Below are 20,080 nucleotides of genomic sequence, written 5' to 3'. Positions count from 1 at the left end.
AGAAACATGAACACAAGACCCCAGTCGACGCTTTGCCATCCGTGTAAATTTCCTTGCGGTTACGCAGCGGCGAGCGCACTGCGAACCCCCCTGACCCTCGCCTTCCCTTTCAGCAACCCACACAGATCAGCGCGGTGAAGTATGATCAAACAAACCCGCGCGGCCACCCGCAAAGCGCGGCGGAGGCCTTCATCCAGCAGTGGATTGGCCGGGATTAGCGGTGCGGACGCCACTTCACGAAGCGGTACAGAAACCGACAGCAACACCGACTGACCGTGCAGGAATTCGCCCAAGAGGCTTTATCTTAGTCACAAAATACACGCGCACGTTGACATGCATTCCTTGAGTCGATACAATCAAAACAGAAAAGCCCTACTACCGACTCGTGTCTCGCAATCGTTCTGTGACCGTTCCTTTCAGTACAGCGCATGGTGCTGCCCCCCCACCCCTGCCCCTCACCCCCATACCCAGTCTTTGTTTTGTTCCGTGTTTGGGGTCGGCAATGAGAGCATGGGTCCAGTGCCCAGACCGTGGCTCTCTCTCCCGCTCTCTCGGAGGTCACGATCCAGCACCGGAGTTTACGACGGGCTCCGAGATCGTAGCTCCAACGCCAAGGTCACGGCGAGGACCAAGGTCACGGCGAGGACCAAGGTCACGGATGAGCACAGTGGTCATAGACAGTGTCGAGGTCACGATCATCGGCATTAAGGTGGTCGTGGCTCTCATGCAGAGGTCACGGCTGCGGCAAACGAGTTCACGGTGCCACACCGACCCAGGGTTGCAAGCATTCGCCGCCGTCATTCCCATTACGAGGCGAAGGTCTACCCTTGTGTAACGACCAGCACCTCAGGAGCTGCTCGGCTGCGCAGAGTTCACGGGGGTGCTGTGCGCGCCAACGAGCCGGCGCTAAAGCGACCCCACCAACGGCAAACGAACACGGCGCCTCGGGCACGGCCACGCTAATGAGTCGGAACAACGAGCGCGGCCGTATTTACCGGCAACACGACGCACACACGGAGCACAATGATTTACCCACCCCCAACTCTCTAATTCTGCCGGTGGCTAAACCGCCATTCACAGCCATGGCGGAGAAGAAGGCGCCGACATTTCTCATTGGTAAAAAATAATAAACGAACGGCGATTAATTGGCGCAAGTGTGGCGGAGGAGACTAAATATTGCCGAGAGCTTCTGTTAAAAATACCACACCCACGGGCCCCCCAGAGACGACGCCACTGCCGGCTTCCAATTTCAGTCGATCAAAGCGTTGGAAGAGACCGCACTGTCATGCGTCGTACATCATGAGCCATGGTCTATCCACTGCTGCCGCACCCCCGATTAGCACGGTTGGCTAACGTATGGTGCGAAAGAAGTTCAACCAACGTACACCGAGGCCTCCCTCTGCCGTCGTCATCGTCTCTCAGTCCTGTAATGTCACAATCCATCTCAGTCCTGCTAATGTTTCATCTCCGCGTAGTTCGTCCTCTCGGACCCTTCCTTGGCTCTCTGATTCCCTCCAATTCCGAGGACGCATCTTCTCCACGCTTCACGGCCACACAAACTCCCCACTCCGTTACCGGCACCGGCGTATAGAGAGAGAGAGAGAAAAAAAAAATGTGCGATCGGCCGAGGTTTTGGGCTATCGCAGTGAACAGTCGGGGGCAGCGAGACCGACGTGTAACCAACGGCTCTCTTCGTTTTTATTTCACGTTTCAAAGTGACGAGCCGCACCACGGGGGACCCTCTTGCACCGTTGCCAAGGCGGTCTCTACAATTTAAGCGGAAGATCGGGGTCCGATTAAATCGCATCGACGTCATCTCTCAGCTAAACATCTCGCAATCAGACGGCGGCAGGTACAGCACCATGCCCAGAACCGAGAAAGAAAGAGACGTTCGTCGCAGCTACGCAATGCGTTTCTCAATTCAATGAATTAGTAATCAGGCACTACAATGTCATGCTACAATTCACTATGCACTGCATTGCTTTCCTTCCTTCCTGGCATCCGTTCATCCTCATCTAAAATCGGCTCATTAATTGATAACGACCACACTTTACACGAACCGGCAAATGGCCTCGGATGGGGCTGTGTGGAGGTTGCAGCGGATCAAGCTATAATTTGGCTGGAACCTGGACTGTGTCACAGTGTCATCTCCCCGTACGTACGAGTGTTCTCTCGGAATATTCCGGGATTCCTTCTCACGCGTGCCAAATACTCATAGAAGGGGAAAAAATGGGAAACGGCCAAAACATCACAAAAAAAAAACAGGACCCTCCTGAAAAAGAGTCTTGACACGTCAGGAAGGCTTTTCCTGGGCAAAACAAAGCACATGAACGTCATATTCTTGGTTCTTTCGGTAAAGTCACGTAGAAGGGAAATAATCTAATAATAAAAAGATATTTGCTTTATATTATTATTTCCCTTCTACGTGACTTTACCGAAAGAACCAAGAATATGAATCCCTGCAGTCACGAAAGCTTTAAATCAAAATTTCACATGAACGTCATTAAACTTCCGCATAAACCCAGCCACCTCTTAATTGTCTCTTCAACACAAGCGAAGCCAGTTGGATGCAGTCTGAATTTCTATCCCCCCCGCCCAGCCCGTGTCGGTGCACCTGCCACTACCACCACTCCGACGCAGAATTTTTAAACGATAATTGGGGCCTTGCAGGGATTGACTTGGGCAAAGCGTTTTCTTGCAATCATCGCGCCGTTCACAGGGTTCTCGACCGAAAATGCAATGGTCTGGCAGGACACGAAAACACTTTGGATTGCTCGTAAACAAAAAATATGCAAAAATTCCTGGGCTAATGCATCACACGTGGAGCAACGCAGCTCGCTATTAAAACTGGGGTGTTAATTGGATCTTGGTGTGGGGTGACGGGGGGGCGGTGAGATCAGATTTATTTACTGGACATGGGTGGCTGTTGCCCGCTCTCCTCACGGGTCAATCCCACCCCGCTCATCAGTATAATCATTTAGATGTTTTGGCGATTCGGTCCGCTACCTTCCTTTCTCCGAAAACGGCAGATCTGTGACACGCGATGGGATGAGGTTTCTTCGTGCTCGCGACAACATCCCCAAATCTCCACACGACGCCACGCTTAATTAACATATTCGCTGTGCGCAACGGCTTTTAACTTGGCGGGGGGGTGGGGGGGGACATCGGACATGAAGGCCGACTCGCACGTCAAGCCGATGGAGGGGGGGGAGCGACAGTTCGAGTTACTCGGCGGAGTTACCCAACGTCCAAGAGAATCGCGCCTCTGTGCCACCGTGCCGGCCGCAATTCTCCCCGCTCGCTTTCGTTCCATTTACTTTGGCCAATGTGAGATCATAGAGGGGGGGGGAAGGGTATAAAAAAAAACTCTAGACGTTATTGAAATGCTCGTGTTAACCCCGCCGTGCACCGAGTGAAACGGTACAGGCTGTGAAGCGGAGCAGTGTCTGCAATCCAATCATTTACCCCGCTGCGGCCGATGCGATGTCGCTGCAGAGCGCTAAAATAAAAAAAATCGGCTCCTTTTGCTCCCAACTTGAATCCAGTCGCGCTGTCGGCGTCATGCCGCGCGACTAAAAATGTCCGTTCGGACGGATCTCTCCAAGAGCAGAAGAGCAGCGCATCGCCCCGCTTGAGAGAACCGCTCGCGAAAGGAGACATCAAAAAGAACTACTTCTGAGATCTTACTGAAGTAACCTCTTCCCCACAACACACTCGGGTAGGCTGCACTCTCCCACCCGGCCATCCTGTATGAAGCAATTTTTGTCGGTGCACAGTCGAGAACCAATGCTTTGAATTTTGTGAAACCAAGTGTAAAAACCAAAAGCGAACAAATCAGAGAGGTTTGTATTCCTCGTGCAAATTCATTGTCAACTGGGCTGAAACTGTGAAGCCAACTCCACTTGAGAACGCCGTTCCAGCACAAACGTGGCGGTGTGGACTCGAACACAGAATGTCAGCAGGTGGCAGCCAGCTCAGTCACCGACTTCGCTTCAACACTCAAGAGCCAGGCCAAGGCTCAAGAGCCAGGCCAAGGCTCAAGAGCCAGGCCAAGGCTCAAGAGCCAGGCCAAGGCTCCTTAAGGGATTCCAGTGTCAATAACCGAAGGCTGACAGGAGTAAACTACCTACAAAAAGCAGATTGGCCTTCCGAATACTACAGCAGCCTCCTGCTTCTGTCTTGTAACTTATTAAGCAGTCTTTCTGAAATACAATGATTGCAGAGTACAGTTGGCCCCTCTCATAAAACAAACATTAACGGCAAATGCCAAGCTCCATGAAAAGAAGTATTAAAAACATACGACACAATTTAATTCACAACAGAGGTTTCTGTTGGGTTTAGATTGTGTCAATATAAATGTGTTGCTAAACCCACCACCACCCGGACAGAGCCGATTAGAACGGTTTGTCACGTAAAAATAACATCCCAATTGGTTACTAGTTCTAAACGACGCATTAATATTTACGCAAACTAACCCACAAACCTCGACAGTGGACAACATTGTGCGCGAAAGCACTCCTACTTACACGATGAACTGACACTTCATAAACCGGTGGTGGGTTTTTTCACTCTCATGAATCGCGGGCGAACGATCTTCAGCGATGAGACGCGGCCTTCAAGCAGGCCCTCAACGGCCCTCCAACGGCGGCGGTGCTGCCCAGGAGGCCAACCTGGGGCCCATCGCCACGAGTGGCCCCCCATTGTGGGGGTCCCTCTTTATGTGAGGCCTTGATGGGGGGGGGGCAATGCAACCCCTTTCACTGCCCCCCTTCCTGCTCCGGGCAGCCCTCTCTCTGGCTGTAACAGGTTTTGTCTACCCCCCCCCCCACCATGACATAATACATTTCTACATTCCAACTTTATCATTATTACTCTCGACTTTGATCACAGTATACCGGAGAATTTGTGCTTCATCTTCTGAGAAGAAAATGTGTTCGGTGTGTCGTTGAAGAATCGTTACTTTGTCAACTTGGTTAAACATTCTCCAGTTTACCCAGAAGTCCACGGTGGTGGTGCAAATCTCTAACCACTGTAAAAAAGTCAGGCAACCTCTCCCCCCTCTGCTCTATGCAATACATTGAATTATTCATGTGATAAGAACAAGGGGCATTGCCCGAAACGTCGCACTTCCGATTAACACGGTTGGCTACGTACGGTGCAAAACAAGTTCAAAACACGTCCTTTTAAGGCCACAGTGTTATTGACAAAACTGTTGAGTTGTTTTGATTGTTACTTGGTCCACCAACGCAAAAGCAGCATCACCAAATCATGTATTCAGTTCTGAATAAGGCCCAGTGCCAGAAACATCAGCCCCATATATACACACACACACACATACGCTTCCGTTATAATGCAGCATTAATAATTCACGTGTCGAGTGTTTCTGTTGCGCCGAGCGTATCACCGCCACAGGGCCATGCCGCGTTCGCTTGGCACGCTCACGACATCGCCTCCATCGTGGCCTACCGTGCAGCGCGCCAAGTCGAGCAGATCGCCCGCCGTTTCTCGGCGTCCAGTGGATTCTCATGGCCATGACAGTCAAAATGCTTCTGTGCCTCTTTAATTTGGGTTTCACCCCCCCCCCCCGCTCAGATTCTTGCCTTTCTGCCCGAGTGTTGTGGGGCTTTTTTGCCTCAACTTCTTGAGTTTCGCAGCCTCTTGGGTTGCCGCCTCAGCTGCTTGTTGTTTCTGCCTCGTTGTCTTCTTGGGCTTCTGGCCAAATGTATTTCAGTCGGGGTCTCACTTATATCTGAACCCTTTGTGGTTGACGTGAAAACGGTGCTGTGCACAAACGACCCCCATGACCAAAATCACCTCGCATGTGCCCTCGGAAACGGAGCAGGGTTGAAACCAAACCAAACTTTGTATTTTACGAGGTAAGGTCCACGAAGCTGTAGAGCTCTTGTTCAGAAGTGACCTGGCCACAAATAATACCCCCAATGGCTTATCACGTGGAAAGATATAGCCGCCAAATAATCTAAAATGCTCGTGTTTCTAAATGCAAGGGGAAAAAAACCGAGGACCCGGAGAAAAAATCCACGCGACCATGAGGAGAAAGACGCACGCAAACTGCAAATATACAGCAGGCGTCAGGGGTCGGGATCGAACCCATGATCCTCCTGTATACTGGGCGAGGTAGTTAACATCTCGCCACTGGTTGAGCCTGGATAGTGGTGTCCACCACACGTAAACACACGCGCTCCAGGCAGCTCCAGGGATACAGTGTGGTCAACCAAGGGGAGTGCTGCAGGACCCAACATCTGTACCGTACTATGCTCTCCAATGGACAGTATACACTGCCCCCCCCCCACCTTCTCCAACCCATACTGACTAGCGCGGTGATGTAAGGGCAGGAAGCCCTTCTTATCTTATCTGAACGTAATTTTTATAGCACCTTAACCGAGGCGCTTTACAGAGAATTAAGAACGGCACACGCGAGTGTAACGGTGGAGATGAGGTGAATTAAAATAGATGAGAAGGAAGCGATGGGGGGGGGGGAAGGTGAATCTGTGATAGTGCGCGAATTGGGTGAAAGGGAAATTGACGACGGCAAATGATGACGAATGGATTGAATGAACGGGGACGGTACAGACCGGCGTGCGAGCTTCAACTCTCACCGAATCATTTACTCGGGCGTGCTGCTCGACGCATCGCTAAACGGTCAACCACGGCCACAGACAGAGATAGAGTGGACGTGGTGTGCCGTGCAACAGAACAATATCCCAGACAGGACCCGGCCGAAATTAATATCCAGGTAGAGCAAGAACGTGTATTATCCGGCGTACACGGAACGTTGGCCCCAACGGTGCCAACCATATTCCAACGTTGGTCAAACCTTGGCACGTGTCCCGGGTGACGCATGTCAATGCCCTGTGGATTTCGCACTCAAGTGTGTGCGCGCAGAGAAAGACCTGCACCGTTCGGGGGGAGGAGAAGGAGCAGGCGGGGGCAGGCGGGGGCAGGCGGGGGCCCTCTGTATCTGCTCTCGTTATTTATAGGCGCCTTCGTCGCAGCGGGGGGTGCTTGGTGGCGGGTGCGAAAATAAACTCGATTATCAAAAATGGAGGTGGTCGCCCGGGCCGATGGAGAGAGAAGCCCCCCTCCACTGCCCCCCCCCCCGTGGCAGCGAGCGGCGCGCTTCGGCGCTTCCACCGCACGCCGGGCCGCCTCCTCCTTGTCTCCTCTCCGACACGCGCGCGGCTTCCTCCGTGCCAATCACAGTCGAGTGCGCCGCGCCAACAATCCACAACAACAACAAACGATACGGCGCTCGTTCCGTCGCAGCCAGACGAAATTTGCGCACGTAATAAAAAAAATGAAAACACACACGGGTTGCTGCGGACAATGTGGCCAGTTCCCAGCGGTGGTAGTTGTGGTGGTGGTGCTCGTGGGCACGGTGGTGGTGGACAAGGTGGTGGTGGTGGTGGTCACAATTCCAGGGCATTATACCAAAGCCAAATAAGCGCATGCGTGCAAAGCTTGACATTCAAGCGACACCGCCTATATCAGGACTTAAATTCTCACCCAATATTGTCCTGGTCACTGGTGGTAGAATAGAGTAGATGGCAGCGCGTGACGAGCAGTGTGGGTTGGGGAGGAGGTGGCGGTGGGGAGCAGTGGGAGAGAGAAGCAAGGGAAAGCTGCTCCATTTCACCAGGTATCCACAGCTATCGGGGCAATGAACCTCGGCTCACCGTCTCAAAAGCTCTCGTGGTCAGAGGCCAAGAAATCCTCGCTGCCCGAGGGCTCAGGCCAATCCCTACGCGAGCTCAAGCCCTTTAAAAAAAAAACCCACTCAAGCCCGACTCGAACCTTGACCCCGACTCTAGCAACAGACGACACCGCGGCGGTGCGCGCTGCCACGGGTAATCGATGCCCACAGACGACGAGGGCTTTCTCCATCCCTCTGCCAAGTGCCTTCTTTCACTCCGCCGTGTCCTGTCGCAACCTCCTTCGTCGCACCCATCCTCCCCCTCCCTCCCTCCCTCTTCTGAAAATAACCTCTTCCCATCCCGTTCCCAAGACACTTATATCCGTTTTGCACAGCGTCTGGCGACAGCAGCCGCGGTTATGGACGGGGTACAATTCCGCATGGTGCCGCGTTGTACATCCCCTTCCCTGCCTCCTCACACGCAGGTATCGCGCGGAGCTACTTGAAAGTCGAAGGGGAGGGGCGGTAAGGGGGGGGTGGCTCTCCAGGGTCCCACAAATTTGTGAAGGTGGTCCGAGAAAGCAAATCATCAAAAGAACTGTGTGTGTGCCAGATTCGCACGCAAGCACTGTCCCCCCCAACCAACCCACAACTCGCTTGGTGTCGACCAGCGGCACAGTGTGGAAATGTTAGGGCCGATTGCTCGCTAAATGGGGAGCCACGGGGTTATATTTGAGACACCTTACAACAGGCAGGTGTGGAATGACACGTGGATTGATACGGATTATTTAAAAACTCATGGTAGAGGCGTTTGATGGCGAGTGCAAGGTCCCGGCCACTTTTGATCACGTGACTTGGTTCGTTTCTCTAAAGCCCATGGGACTGTAAGAACAGACAAGACACTATACAGACAACACACAGAGATGGAAACAAACGAGACGGCACAGACAAGACTGATGAGACAGACACAGACAGTGTAGATGGTACAGTTGGCAGGACAAACGAGAGAGAGAGAGACACACTACAAATGATGATACGGCACAATTTAATAAGACAAAACGGTTGATTGGTGAGTGCAGTCATGACCCCCGAGTCGTGGAAATTCATCAAATGGCAGTGGTACGAATCGTACCCTGGCTACTCATTCCTAATAATAGATACAAACAATGCAATTCGGATTTATATAGCGGATGGAATTCACTGCATCTTAAGGTATTAAACAGTAACGGTGGGCATCGTTATTTTATAGGAGACAGAGAAAGAGGCAGTCGGTCATGGGGGACTAAATACATTTATTGAGCTTGAAGCTTGGAACAGGGGGCAAGGGAGTCGATAGCACAGAGGGCTGAGGGGGGGGGTGGAATTACACAATATGGGGGGCAGCAGAAAAGAATCGGAGACCTCCCACTGAGGCCTGGTTGACTCTGTAGCTCTGACAGAGAGCATTGATTTATGGAGTAAGGAGTGCGTGGAGGGGAGTAGAGTGAGATGAGAGGGGAGAGGTAGGAGAGTGCGTGGAGGGGAGTAGAGTGAGATGAGAGGGGAGAGGTAGGAGAGTACATGGAGGGGAGTAGAGTGAGGTGAGCGGGAAGAGGCAGGAGAGTGCGTGGAGGGGAGTAGAGTGAGATGAGAGGGGAGAGGTAGGAGAGTGCGTGGAGGGGAGTAGAGTGAGATGAGAGGGGAGAGGCAGGAGAGTGCGTGGAGGGGAGTAGAGTGAGATGAGAGGAGAGAGGCAGGAAAGTGCGTTGACAGGAATATATTGATAGGAGAGGAAAGGCAGGATAGCGTGCAGAGGAAGGGGGAGTAGATTGAGATGAGAGGGGAAGAGGTAGGCGGGGTGAGAGTTCACGAAGGATCTTGAAGGCGGCGAATGTAAAGCGCTCCAGGCCGGATCACTGGTGGCTCCGAGAGCTTCATAGTCACAGGGTCAAGGCCGATAAACCCCCCGCCGCACCTCCACGCGGCACGCTTACCCAGCCACCCTCCATCCTCCCCCACCGTCGCCCAGCGTTACGGTCAGATGACGCCTGGGCGAGCAGAACACGCGGCGCGGCCTCGCATCGCCGCACTCGCGCTCCCGCGTGACTCGGAGTTCTGAGAAAGGCCACGACGCACAGGAGCAGCACCGCACTTCGCACGCCAACGCGACGCCGCATTGCACAAGCTACGTGCGTGCAACGATTCGCTCGCATTCCCGACAACCCCGGGTGGGATGAAAACCAGACGGCGGCCAAGGCCGGCGTCTCTGAACCAAGGGAGGCTGCCCCATTCATTCCCTGTCCAAGCTGCCCGCTGTGCGGCGCGTTGTTTCGGCACGACGTCCGACGTTTCGCTCGACGTGCGGAGCCGTCTCTCCGGTGATTAACTTCCCCGAAGTTGTTGCGAGATCGAGGTTCCCGAGCGAGCCGCGAGCACGCGGAGCGAGACGTTGGCACAACCCCAAAAGACACGCCGGAGAGCTCCACGGCACGACCGCGAGTAGACCACCCACACACAGTGGCTCAGTAAGCGTGCAACGTTGGGCCGACGTTGCCAGACGCTGGGCCGACGTTGGACCTTTACTGGGAGAATTCCACGTGATGTCCTGCCTCTGGGGGCCCCCAAGGATCACTTCGGTCATCTCGTTTCTTGCCATCTCGATCGTCTTGCCTCCCATATTGTTCCGCTTTCTTCGCGCAGCTTCGAGTCCACTCCGTTGGCCCGATAGACGCGACCGTCAGCGCATCACCTCGCCGTCAGCGTTCGGGAACGCGATCGCTCAAGTCAACCACCGATCCCCCAACAGGCATATCCGCAAGCCCCTAAGAATGGGATTTAGAGCCGGTGAATTGACGCATTGTTTCATGCCTAGCGGGCACTGTACATCCAAGGGCTGTGCAAAAGCACTCAGGTTGACGACACGCGGCACCGACTGAATGAATGGACAGATAAGCCTTATTATTAAACCCTAGATAAGGGTCCATTGAGAACAAGGAGGGAGGAGGGGGTCTCTTGTTAAACAGACGGAGACCTCAACAGTTAGCGGTGCCACTATTCTCTTACCCCACCAACTCCCCCCCCCTGGCCCCCACACGTGACTCGATCAATGGCCACAATTCAAGGTCACACAATTCGATTCCGACAATCGATTCTTTCGAATCCGTTCCAAAGCCCGGTGAATGTAGCGGCCTCGAATGGCTGCAGCGGTCACAAGAACCCCCAAATGAAGCATCGGGAGCACGAGTCAAGAAATAAATCCCGCATGGCGTTGGTCACCTCGCGCGGCACGGTTGGTGTTTCTTAGAGACCGAGGATCGGCGTGTGCAACGCCTCCAAGGCCTCTGTTGATCTACCGCTGGACGAGCACTTCCACCAGCCGTGTTGGTCACGGGGGTTGTGTGTCCATACTTCACCACGCTGGGCAGCGCGAGTTGGCCAAGGGGCTCACGCTCCCAGCACCCACTGGGTGGCAACACAAAGGGGTCTCTCCCTGCGCAAATGAGCACAAGACGGGGCCCATAATCATTAGCAGTGGACATTACACGTGCCTATGGCAGGAGCGTTACATCTGCAAAACAACCAGCGACTCATTGTAAAAAAAACACGCTATATAATATTTCCAGCACGCCATTACGGAGTGGCGGCGCCTGCAGTTTCGCACACGGTGCTACTACCCGGCGACCCGAGTTCAGCGAACATCGGTGACAAGTGATTATAATCCGAACCGGGTCCTGCAGCCCCGTCCCAGCCCCCTTCGCCAACGTTTGCAGTGCCCCCGCATGGTGAAGTATAGTCAAACTACCACCATTAAAAAAACATGCGTGTGTTGGGAGGTCTTCGCGCAGCAGAGGCTTGATAAAAAGGGCCACAGCTATTTTGACTATTTTCATTATGAAACAGGTAAGCCGTGGCACGATAAAAAGAAAATAACTTAATTAAACTGTCACTCACCCGTCCGATGCATTCCACAAATTAAGATGCACTGCATCACCCCAGAACACCTCCCAACACTTGAGAATGAACAATAGCGCAGAGTAAATATCTGCGGTCTTTTTGTTCCTAATGTTATTGCGGTCGCGCGAAGTTATGCCCTGCGTCACAAGACGAAGGAGGAATCCATTGAGAGATCTCGCACAGCAGCAGCGGACCGTGGTTCGGGAATCAGAATCAGTATTCATCCTGGAGGAATCTGATGAGCTATTAAGCTCTTTATCACAGATGCCCAGTAGGGGCGGGTCATAAAGTTACCAAAACTAAAAATAAAACAACGAAAACGATTCAAGTGTAAAGTATAGCAAGGGCAAACAAATTACAACAACAAATTAATTAATTAAAACTAAAATAGATTGTGTTTTACCAGGTAAAGCCCCACTGAGCTATATAGTTATTTTTTCAGAAGCGACCTGGCCACAAATAATGGCTCAACGAAGTGGCTTATTATCACGTGGAAATGTATAGCAGCCAAACACTCTAAAACACATGTTTCGAAATGTGGAGAGAAAAAAAATGATTACTCCACCACAGGGAGAACATGCAAGCTCCAAATATACAGCAGGCGTCAGGGTCGGGATTGAACTCAAGACCTCCTGTATACCAGGCGAGGTAGCAAACATCACAGCCGCTCTCCTACAAACAGCTTCAAGTTGCCTTCTATCCTCCACACAAGAGAGGGCACAATTTCCCCACACACTCTGCTACGTGAATGTCACGTGACGGTCAAACCAAATTATTTTTTCATTGGGCGATGGAACTTAGACAAGTTTCACTCTGTTAATTAGTTTTTCATGCGGCCATTTGCAAGCTGTCAGAAACCATCAGCTCGCTAAGCTTGAGAATAATTAATCGAATCACACCGTTGGCTGCTCTGATTTAAAAACCTAAATCTCGGCAGGGACTCTGGGCCCACCACGGCCACTTTACACGTTTAGCGATCGTCCAAGTGCAACGGGAGAAAAAAATTGGCAGCCTCCCCGTTGGCGGTTGGCTCAATGGAGATGCTTCTCCACAGGGCAGCGATGCAGCTATGGGGGTCTTCATCTTTTCGTTCTCGAGAACAAAACGCAGCCAGCCGAGGGCTACACAAACCTTTGCACACTAAACTGCAATCACGCTCAGCACGATGCCGGTAACCAGGTCTAGGATACAAATAAATTCCTGCCACCCGAACACAGATGCCAATTCGCAGACTGTACCAGGTTCACACTCAAGACTGATGGCACCCCTACGTGGGGAGCCTTCAATATCGAAGACAACGATTCGCATGCCGATTAAAAAAAAAAAACTGGGTCATTAAATTTTTGTTCAACAAAGCCAGTGTTGTAAACGGTGCTTGTGGTACGTGGAGACAAAAAACCCAAAGCCCTGCAACGTCGTCACCCATTATACATTTTTTCACGCGAAGGCCACAACGCGCAGTGGTTGTTATTCACCAATGTAGCGAGTATGATTTTGTTAACTGTGCTTGTGCACCACTGCCAACACAGCAGCAGCAGCGCACCAAATAATATTCGTCATCAAGAGATGATACTTGGCTTCTTAGGTTGCACAAGGCCACATCCTCAGAGCAGCAGCAGCAGGAGCGTTTCCCAACCTGCAATCCCGTGCCACCTGTTGCCAATGTCACCGTTAGTTTGTCTTCACGAAACACCATCCCTGTGTTATACGGCCCGTTGCACACCTATTTAGATTAGTCAATACAAAAGCGGGCTAATGATAACTTTTATAGCTTTTAATTAATGTTTTACAGCACTTTTAGGAGTGGTTGCAATGCTGACACAGGGCGCATCACCGGCCAATCACATTGATCTTGCATTGGTGGCTCCACCAGGACATCGCGTGGGACAGGTACACATTCCTGCGGAGGGAGCTGGTAGGAACGTTGGGTTACTCGGTCAATGGCCAGGGTCAACGGCGACGTGGTGTATTCCGCAAATATGGCTGACTGTGGGTGGGCACAAGCCGGCGTGAGTAGGTTAAACATTGAGTTTTATAAGGGCACCATGGGTGACCAGCCACTCCCCACCCAGCCCCACCCTCCCCACCCAGCCCCACCCTCCCCACCCTGCCCCACCCTCCCCACCCAGCCCCCCCCCCCCCACCCAGCCCCACCCTCCCCACCCAGCCCCACCCTCCCCACCCAGCCCCACCCTCCCCACCCAGCCCCACCCAGCCCCACCCTCCCCAACCAGCCGACCCTCCCCACCCAGCCCCACCCTCCCCACCCAGCCCCACCCTCCCCACCCTCCCCACCCACCCTCCCCACCCAGCCCCACCCAGCCCCTCCCCACCCAGCCCATCCCTCCCCACCCAGCCCCTCCCTGCACGACGGGCGGACACAATAATCCCCTGTGGGCTGGTGTAACCAGGAGGTTCCTACCAGTAAAACCCCCAGCATGCGAGCTAAGAGTGGGCGAGGTAGGAGAATGCATAGAATGGAGCAAGGAGACATGAGAGGTAGGGGAGCGTGTGGGAGGGGAGAGGTAGGAGAGTGCAGTGCGAGTTTATTGGCAATTTGTGCTTCGAGGATAAAACGTAAATACTCATGTGTTTGAAGAGCTCTTGCCAGGGACTCCTATTTCAGCCAGGTGTGCCCGGGTTGACAACCCAGAAAATCATCTCCCCATCCGGCACACCACATCCAGTATACCCCCAACGTTATTGCTGTGGCTGCTAGTCACGTGCCACCTCCCAGAATTTAGTGACCCGGAAAAATAACCGGCGAGTGAGAAATCCCTTGGGCATCGCAATCGGCTCACGACAGCCCCCCCCCCCCCCCGACGCGGTTACAGCACAGGGGACGGATTTCTCCGGACATTTCAATCGATTATTCTCCTAATTCGCACGGAAGAACAAATTGCTCGGGGACTCCACAGTTCAACCGCGACATCACGGAAGATTGGTCATTAGTCCGTGTCAGAGCCGTACCCTGCCCGGACTCCACTGTGGATTGGGAAGAGGCCCCTGGCGTGCACCCGCAGTGCACCGCGCACAAATCACGGCCTGGTTCCCCCGTGCCACCGGCGTGGACTTGCCCGCACACGGGCCGAGTGCGGAGGCAAGCGGGAGTTTGGTGGGTCGTGCAGATTTACAGAACTCTCCAGGTCCGCTGGAATGCGAGGTGGGGCCAGGCAGTACAGCAAAGTGGGTTTTGCAAACCCATCTGTGTGGACCTACGAGTCTTATGTTCTCATGTGCACGTGGATCTTTCCCCAAGGGTAATCTGGACTTTCCTGGATAAACAGAGGTATGATTATTATTAGAAATGCATTACCTGGCGCTCTCTGTGCTCTACACAAAACACCTGTAACGCTGTCACTCGCACACACGTGGCGGGCGTTAAGGCCAAACCCATCGCCGAAATGGACTCATTTGCGCAATTTATCCAGGCGCCCACCCTAACGACTACAGACAGTTTGTGTATCATCATAATCACCACATGAAGCTTGCCAATTAAAAAAAAACGATTCGGTAGCATGTCAGTCTGTGGGAACGAGTATTCTTTGACTCGACGATAAGTATTTAGAAGCGGAGGGGAGGGGCGGGGCGACGGAATTTTCAGTCAAAGAGTGCTCAGTCCCCTCCAGCCCCCCCCCCCCCCCAAACGCTATGGCTCGGCACTGCACCGCGACACTGTTTGGATAATTCGTTGTTGATATTCGCGCGGCCTGACGGCGGAATGTTCCGAACGAAATGGATCAATCACGGTCGTATCACGCGAGTTGCACCAACGCAACAAAACCCACAAACATCCCATGCCCGGCGGCGACTCTGGAAGGAACGTCACGGTTCGCCGGAGGCGTTCTGGGCAAGCCGCACGTTTAATCGCGCGTTCTGGGCACACGCGTGCGAGATATTGCCCCAGGAATTCAGTGGCATCTCAAGACTCTTACGCCCACGGGAACATCCACCGCATGAAGAGCTTGAAGAATGCGTGGTCTTGTTAAAAGGTGAAATAATTCCATGACGGTCGTAAAACGCGAACTCGGTTACGCAAATAAGCACAAAAAACACCCTCTCAAACATTACCACGTTGGAATTATAACTTCCCATTATTGGCATGCATCCCAACACCACCACCAGAGTCCACACGAGGAGCGCCTAAGCAGCCGTCAGTACCAACCGGTTGCCAATAGTGCCAGAACTACCCACGGGAAACCCCCTCCGGACACAACCAAGATACCCCCCCCCCCCCACCAGACACGACCGAGGTGGACCCCTCAAAATACTCACGTGCAAGCCAGATGCCACCCAGCTCCCACCCAGAGAGCCTGGTATCTCAAAAAAGAATGACAGGTCCTGGGATACCCAGAAGAGGTGGAAACCCGCGCGGTCGCCTTGTGTCGCCCCTGCCACCAGCGGCTCCGGGTCCCCGTACCCCAGTTCAAGTGGCACGCGCCAGGCGCCCCCATCGTCGCGACCGCCCCTCACCTCGTCGTGCAGCTCGGCGAGCGTGGGCCGCACCAGCTTGTCGCCCAGGTGCGAGCCGGCGTTGCGGTAGAAGTCGATGTGCGGCACGGCGTCGATGGTGTTGTGGCCGAACGTGCGCAGGTAATAGGTGTTGGTGTGCGTGTCGTACGCGTGGTAGCTGCCCTCGCTGCGCGACGTCTCCCCGCCGGCCCCGCCGCCGCCGCCGCTGCTGCTGCTGTTGCTGCGCGAGCGGCTGTTGACGAAGTTCACGCGGAAGCGCCCGGCCTTGCCGCCCTCCTCCTTGTGGCTCGGGTCGCTCAGGTTGCCGTGCGGCGGCTGCTTCTTCTGCTGCTGCTCCCCTCGCTCCTCCGGCCCGTCCTCGCGAGCTCCCTCCTGCGCTTCCTCCTGGGTGCCCGGCGGCTCCTGCGATCCCCGCTCCGGCTGCCCCCCGCCGTCCGCGGCCGCTGCGGCGGCGGCCGCGGCTGCGGCAGCGGCGGCGGCCGCCTCCTCCTCCACCACGTTCACTTGGAAGCGGCTGCCACCCAGGCCACTGCTGGCTGCCAGCTGCAGGCTTGACATTTCACCCGAGGGAGGCTCCATTCTACCCGCTTCTCCCGTTCCTCTGTGAAGCTTCTACGCGGTGCGAGCTGCAGAGAACGGTGAGAGCAGGAGGGGGGGGGGGAAGACAGCAAGGGTTTACAGCGGCATAAAAACAGCGAGAGATCAACTTCACCAAAGGAGAGGTAAAGGCGTCAAACATGGCCTCACGTCAAAACACACAGCTTACTTGCACATGCACCTAACTTTTTTTGCTATCATGGATCTGGCTCTGACATCTTTGCACTGCCTTTTTCGACTTGCATGTGTTTTTCACTGTTAGACTAAAACATGGAGCTTACTCGCACTTATACCCAACCTTTTCCGGCACCTCTCGCACACCTCACATTTGCACCATTCGATTTGTCCGTTTCGTTTCCGGCCGCTAATATCTTGTTTGTTCGTTGGGCAACATTCCTTAAGGATGTTTTTGCCTTTTGCTTTTGTTGCTGCTGCTGCTGTGCTCACGCACCTCCTGTGTAAAATAGCCGGGCCACTCGCTAAACTGCGTCATTCGTTTAACAAATAAACGTAAACATCCGTGGCAGTCTTGGACCTGTGCTTCGAAGCGTGCAGACAAGTCGCACACGCCCCGCCGTGTCGAGGGCGCACGTCCAGATCACCTTTCAGCCGTGTGCATCTCTCTCAACACGTCCTGCGTCTGTACACGAGAACTCCTTTTATCTGCCACACCATTATAGGCATCTCCTATTATCCCAGGAAACTGCAGGGTACCCAAAAACTCCTATTACCCCATGGCCCTCTCCCTTCCTATAATCTGTGATTATCCACGGCTTTTGCCAAAAGTCTTTGCGAAAACGGCATCTTATTATCTGCAATAAAAATTCACGGACAAAAGTCTCCACGTGGAAAATTCATCCCGTTATCCGTGGGGTTAGTCGCAAAAAAATTACCTGGCGGATTAAGGGAGGAAATAAAATGCCAATAAATCCCACAGATAATAGGATCCGTGATATTGGTCGTCCCCATATCACCGTCGCTAAGAGGAGTTCTCCTGTATCTGCGTATCACTCTGCGAGTGTCCATGTCTGTATGATCGTCATTATTGCCATCATTATTTGTTAATTGAAATGTCACATCACATGCGGAACAGCTCGAAAAATCGGAACAAAGTGGTAACTTGAGATAATTAGCGTTACTCATGAGGAAGAAGTGATGGCAGAGCAAATACAATTATTAAAAACGATGCGTTATGTACAACATAGACAACACAATGATGACAAAAGCTCATCGTCTGAACTGCACTTGACACTCTCTGCTGTCAAATTCATTGAGCTATTCATGTACTACCTGAAAATAAGTGTATTTCGTGTGGTCTTTGAATGGATGAATTGTGGCTAAATTCATAAAATGTCGATGTGAGCTGTATCCAACCCAAAACCATGGGACAAAAACACCACAAACGTTTGTGTTTATGTGACTCTCGATCCGTGCGTGCAGCCGTCTCGACTGGTGCTTGTCCGAGTGGCGTGTGCATCTCGTGTATAGAGGCTCTATAAAACGTTGTTGATCCATGACACACCATGGGAAAGGGCGAGTGGTAGAGTCCATTGCCATTTAAGGGCAGATGAGTTGGGAAGAAGAAGGGATGCCAGGACGGAAGTCCCCAAAGAAGAACAAAGTGGAGCCTACGGCTCAAGTTGAACAGCAGGAAGAAGGAAGGAGGAAGGAAGAAGTGTCAAGCAGGAATGGCCTGGGGATGAGAGGGAGGCTCATAAAGCAAAGCATTGGAAAAAAAACGTAATGATGAACGCAGCAAAGTTCCGACTACACCGATCATCTTCTTGTTTCCTCTGATCGTAAAAAAAAGAGAGAGCGATGAACAGGGGGAACATAGACATGGAGTAGGGAGAGAGGGGGTAGAGAGAGGGGGGGTAGAGAGAGGGGGGTAGAGAGGGGGGGGGGGTAAAGAGAGGGGTAGAGAGAGGGGGTAGAGAGAGGGGGGGGGGGTAAAGAGAGGGGTAGAGAGAGGGGGTAGAGAGAGAGGGAAGGGGTAAGAAGGAGGAGAGCAGAGCGTGACATCTTTTGTGAAATCTTTCATTTAAAAAAGGGGGGGGGGGGGGGGGACAAAGCAAAGCATTGAAACAACGAAATGATGAACGAAGCAAAGTTCCGACTACACCGGGCATCCTCTTGTTTCCTCTGATCGTAAACAAGAGAGGGAGGCAGAGAAGGAAGGGAAGAGAAGGGGAGATAACGAAGGAGCTAGCAGACGTGACCTGCACGGAGGAGCAAGCGTCTGCGTTCACAGGGGGTGGGGGCAGGGTGATTCAGAGTGGGGGTGGCCACACAGATTTCACGTGATTTACGAGGGGCTTGAGCCGCTGTAGATGGAGAGATTTGCAGTTGGCTCAACTTCGATCAGGAACAGTGCGGAATGGCTGTGATTTATGTTCGAACACCGCCTCGCAATTCACCTCGCCATGTTTTGAACATTCATTTGCGGAAAGCTTTTTCTTGGTTCTTTCGGTAAAGTCGTGTAGAAGGGAAATAATACAATAATGAAAATAAAATATAATAAAATTCTCACGACGTTTCGGCCACAACACAAGCAGCCGTCCTCAGGTGAAGACAGAGCTGTCTGAAAGACAGCGCTCCAATGAACACCGCTAAGCGTGGCAGCGTATTTTAAGCTGGGTGGGTGGAGGAGAGCGCCTTAACAAAGGAGTTTACATATCAACAGAAGACTTTAGCATTGAATAAGCTGTGTTAATGTGAGATAATTAGCAGGATGTTAAAGTCATACATTAGCATGTAAGAACCAAGAAGATGAATACCTGCAGTCACGAAAGTTTTAAATCGAAAAATTTGCGTAAAGCTGTTGACACGATTTCAGGAGTAAAGTAGTATAGGGTGCAACACAGCATTCGTGTTGACAGTCATGCATTGAGTGATGGGTGCCTTCAGCTAACGATCACGACTCCGAGCCAGCCCTGTGGCAGAGGAAATATCGAGTGGGAAATGAAGCCATGGAATTCAGTTACAAACCCACGTAAATTTGAAGTTTTCGTGAGTGCAGGGATGCATACTCTTTGGTTCTTTCGGTAAAGTCACGAAGGTATAAAAAAAATATGTATTTTATTTATATAAAAAAAAAATTATGAAATTTATTTCATTTTTTATAAAATACAATAAAAAATAAAATACAATTATTTTTTTCAATAATCAACTTTGGGGAGAAGGGTAATTCAATTGACCATACTTCACCACGCTGGTCAACACGCATTGGTGTGGATGGGGAGCTGACAGGGGGCATAGAAGTACAACAACGCAACAACGATTGTAGCTGTTCTGACAACCACTTAGCCCCGCAAGCCATATGACGACTGAAGTCTGGCAGTCACTCACTTAAGCGCTAAGCGCTATCCAAGCCCAATTCCTGGTTAGTTTCCAGAGCTCTGTTTATGCATCTACCGGTCTTTTTGC

The 20,080-nt window shown here is 52.5% G+C and overlaps 1 protein-coding gene across 1 annotated transcript in view; it reads right to left on the bottom strand.

Annotated features, from left to right (window-relative positions):
• Positions 1–20,080, bottom strand: part of LOC133354093 (solute carrier family 12 member 2-like) — a 125,725-nt gene that overhangs the window by 98,579 nt on the left and 7,066 nt on the right. Inside the window, 1 exon segment of the mRNA XM_061570665.1 lies at positions 16,058–16,683. Coding sequence (XP_061426649.1) covers positions 16,058–16,636 — 579 coding nt within the window. The 5' untranslated portion in view covers positions 16,637–16,683.

The sequence above is a fragment of the Lethenteron reissneri genome, chromosome 46, assembly GCF_015708825.2.
Source record: "Lethenteron reissneri isolate LAM-NWPU_2019-01 chromosome 46, ASM1570882v1, whole genome shotgun sequence".
NCBI lineage: Eukaryota > Metazoa > Chordata > Hyperoartia > Petromyzontiformes > Petromyzontidae > Lethenteron > Lethenteron reissneri.
The sequence above is the reverse complement of the archived record's forward strand: the minus strand, read 5'-3'. Positions and strand labels throughout refer to the sequence as shown.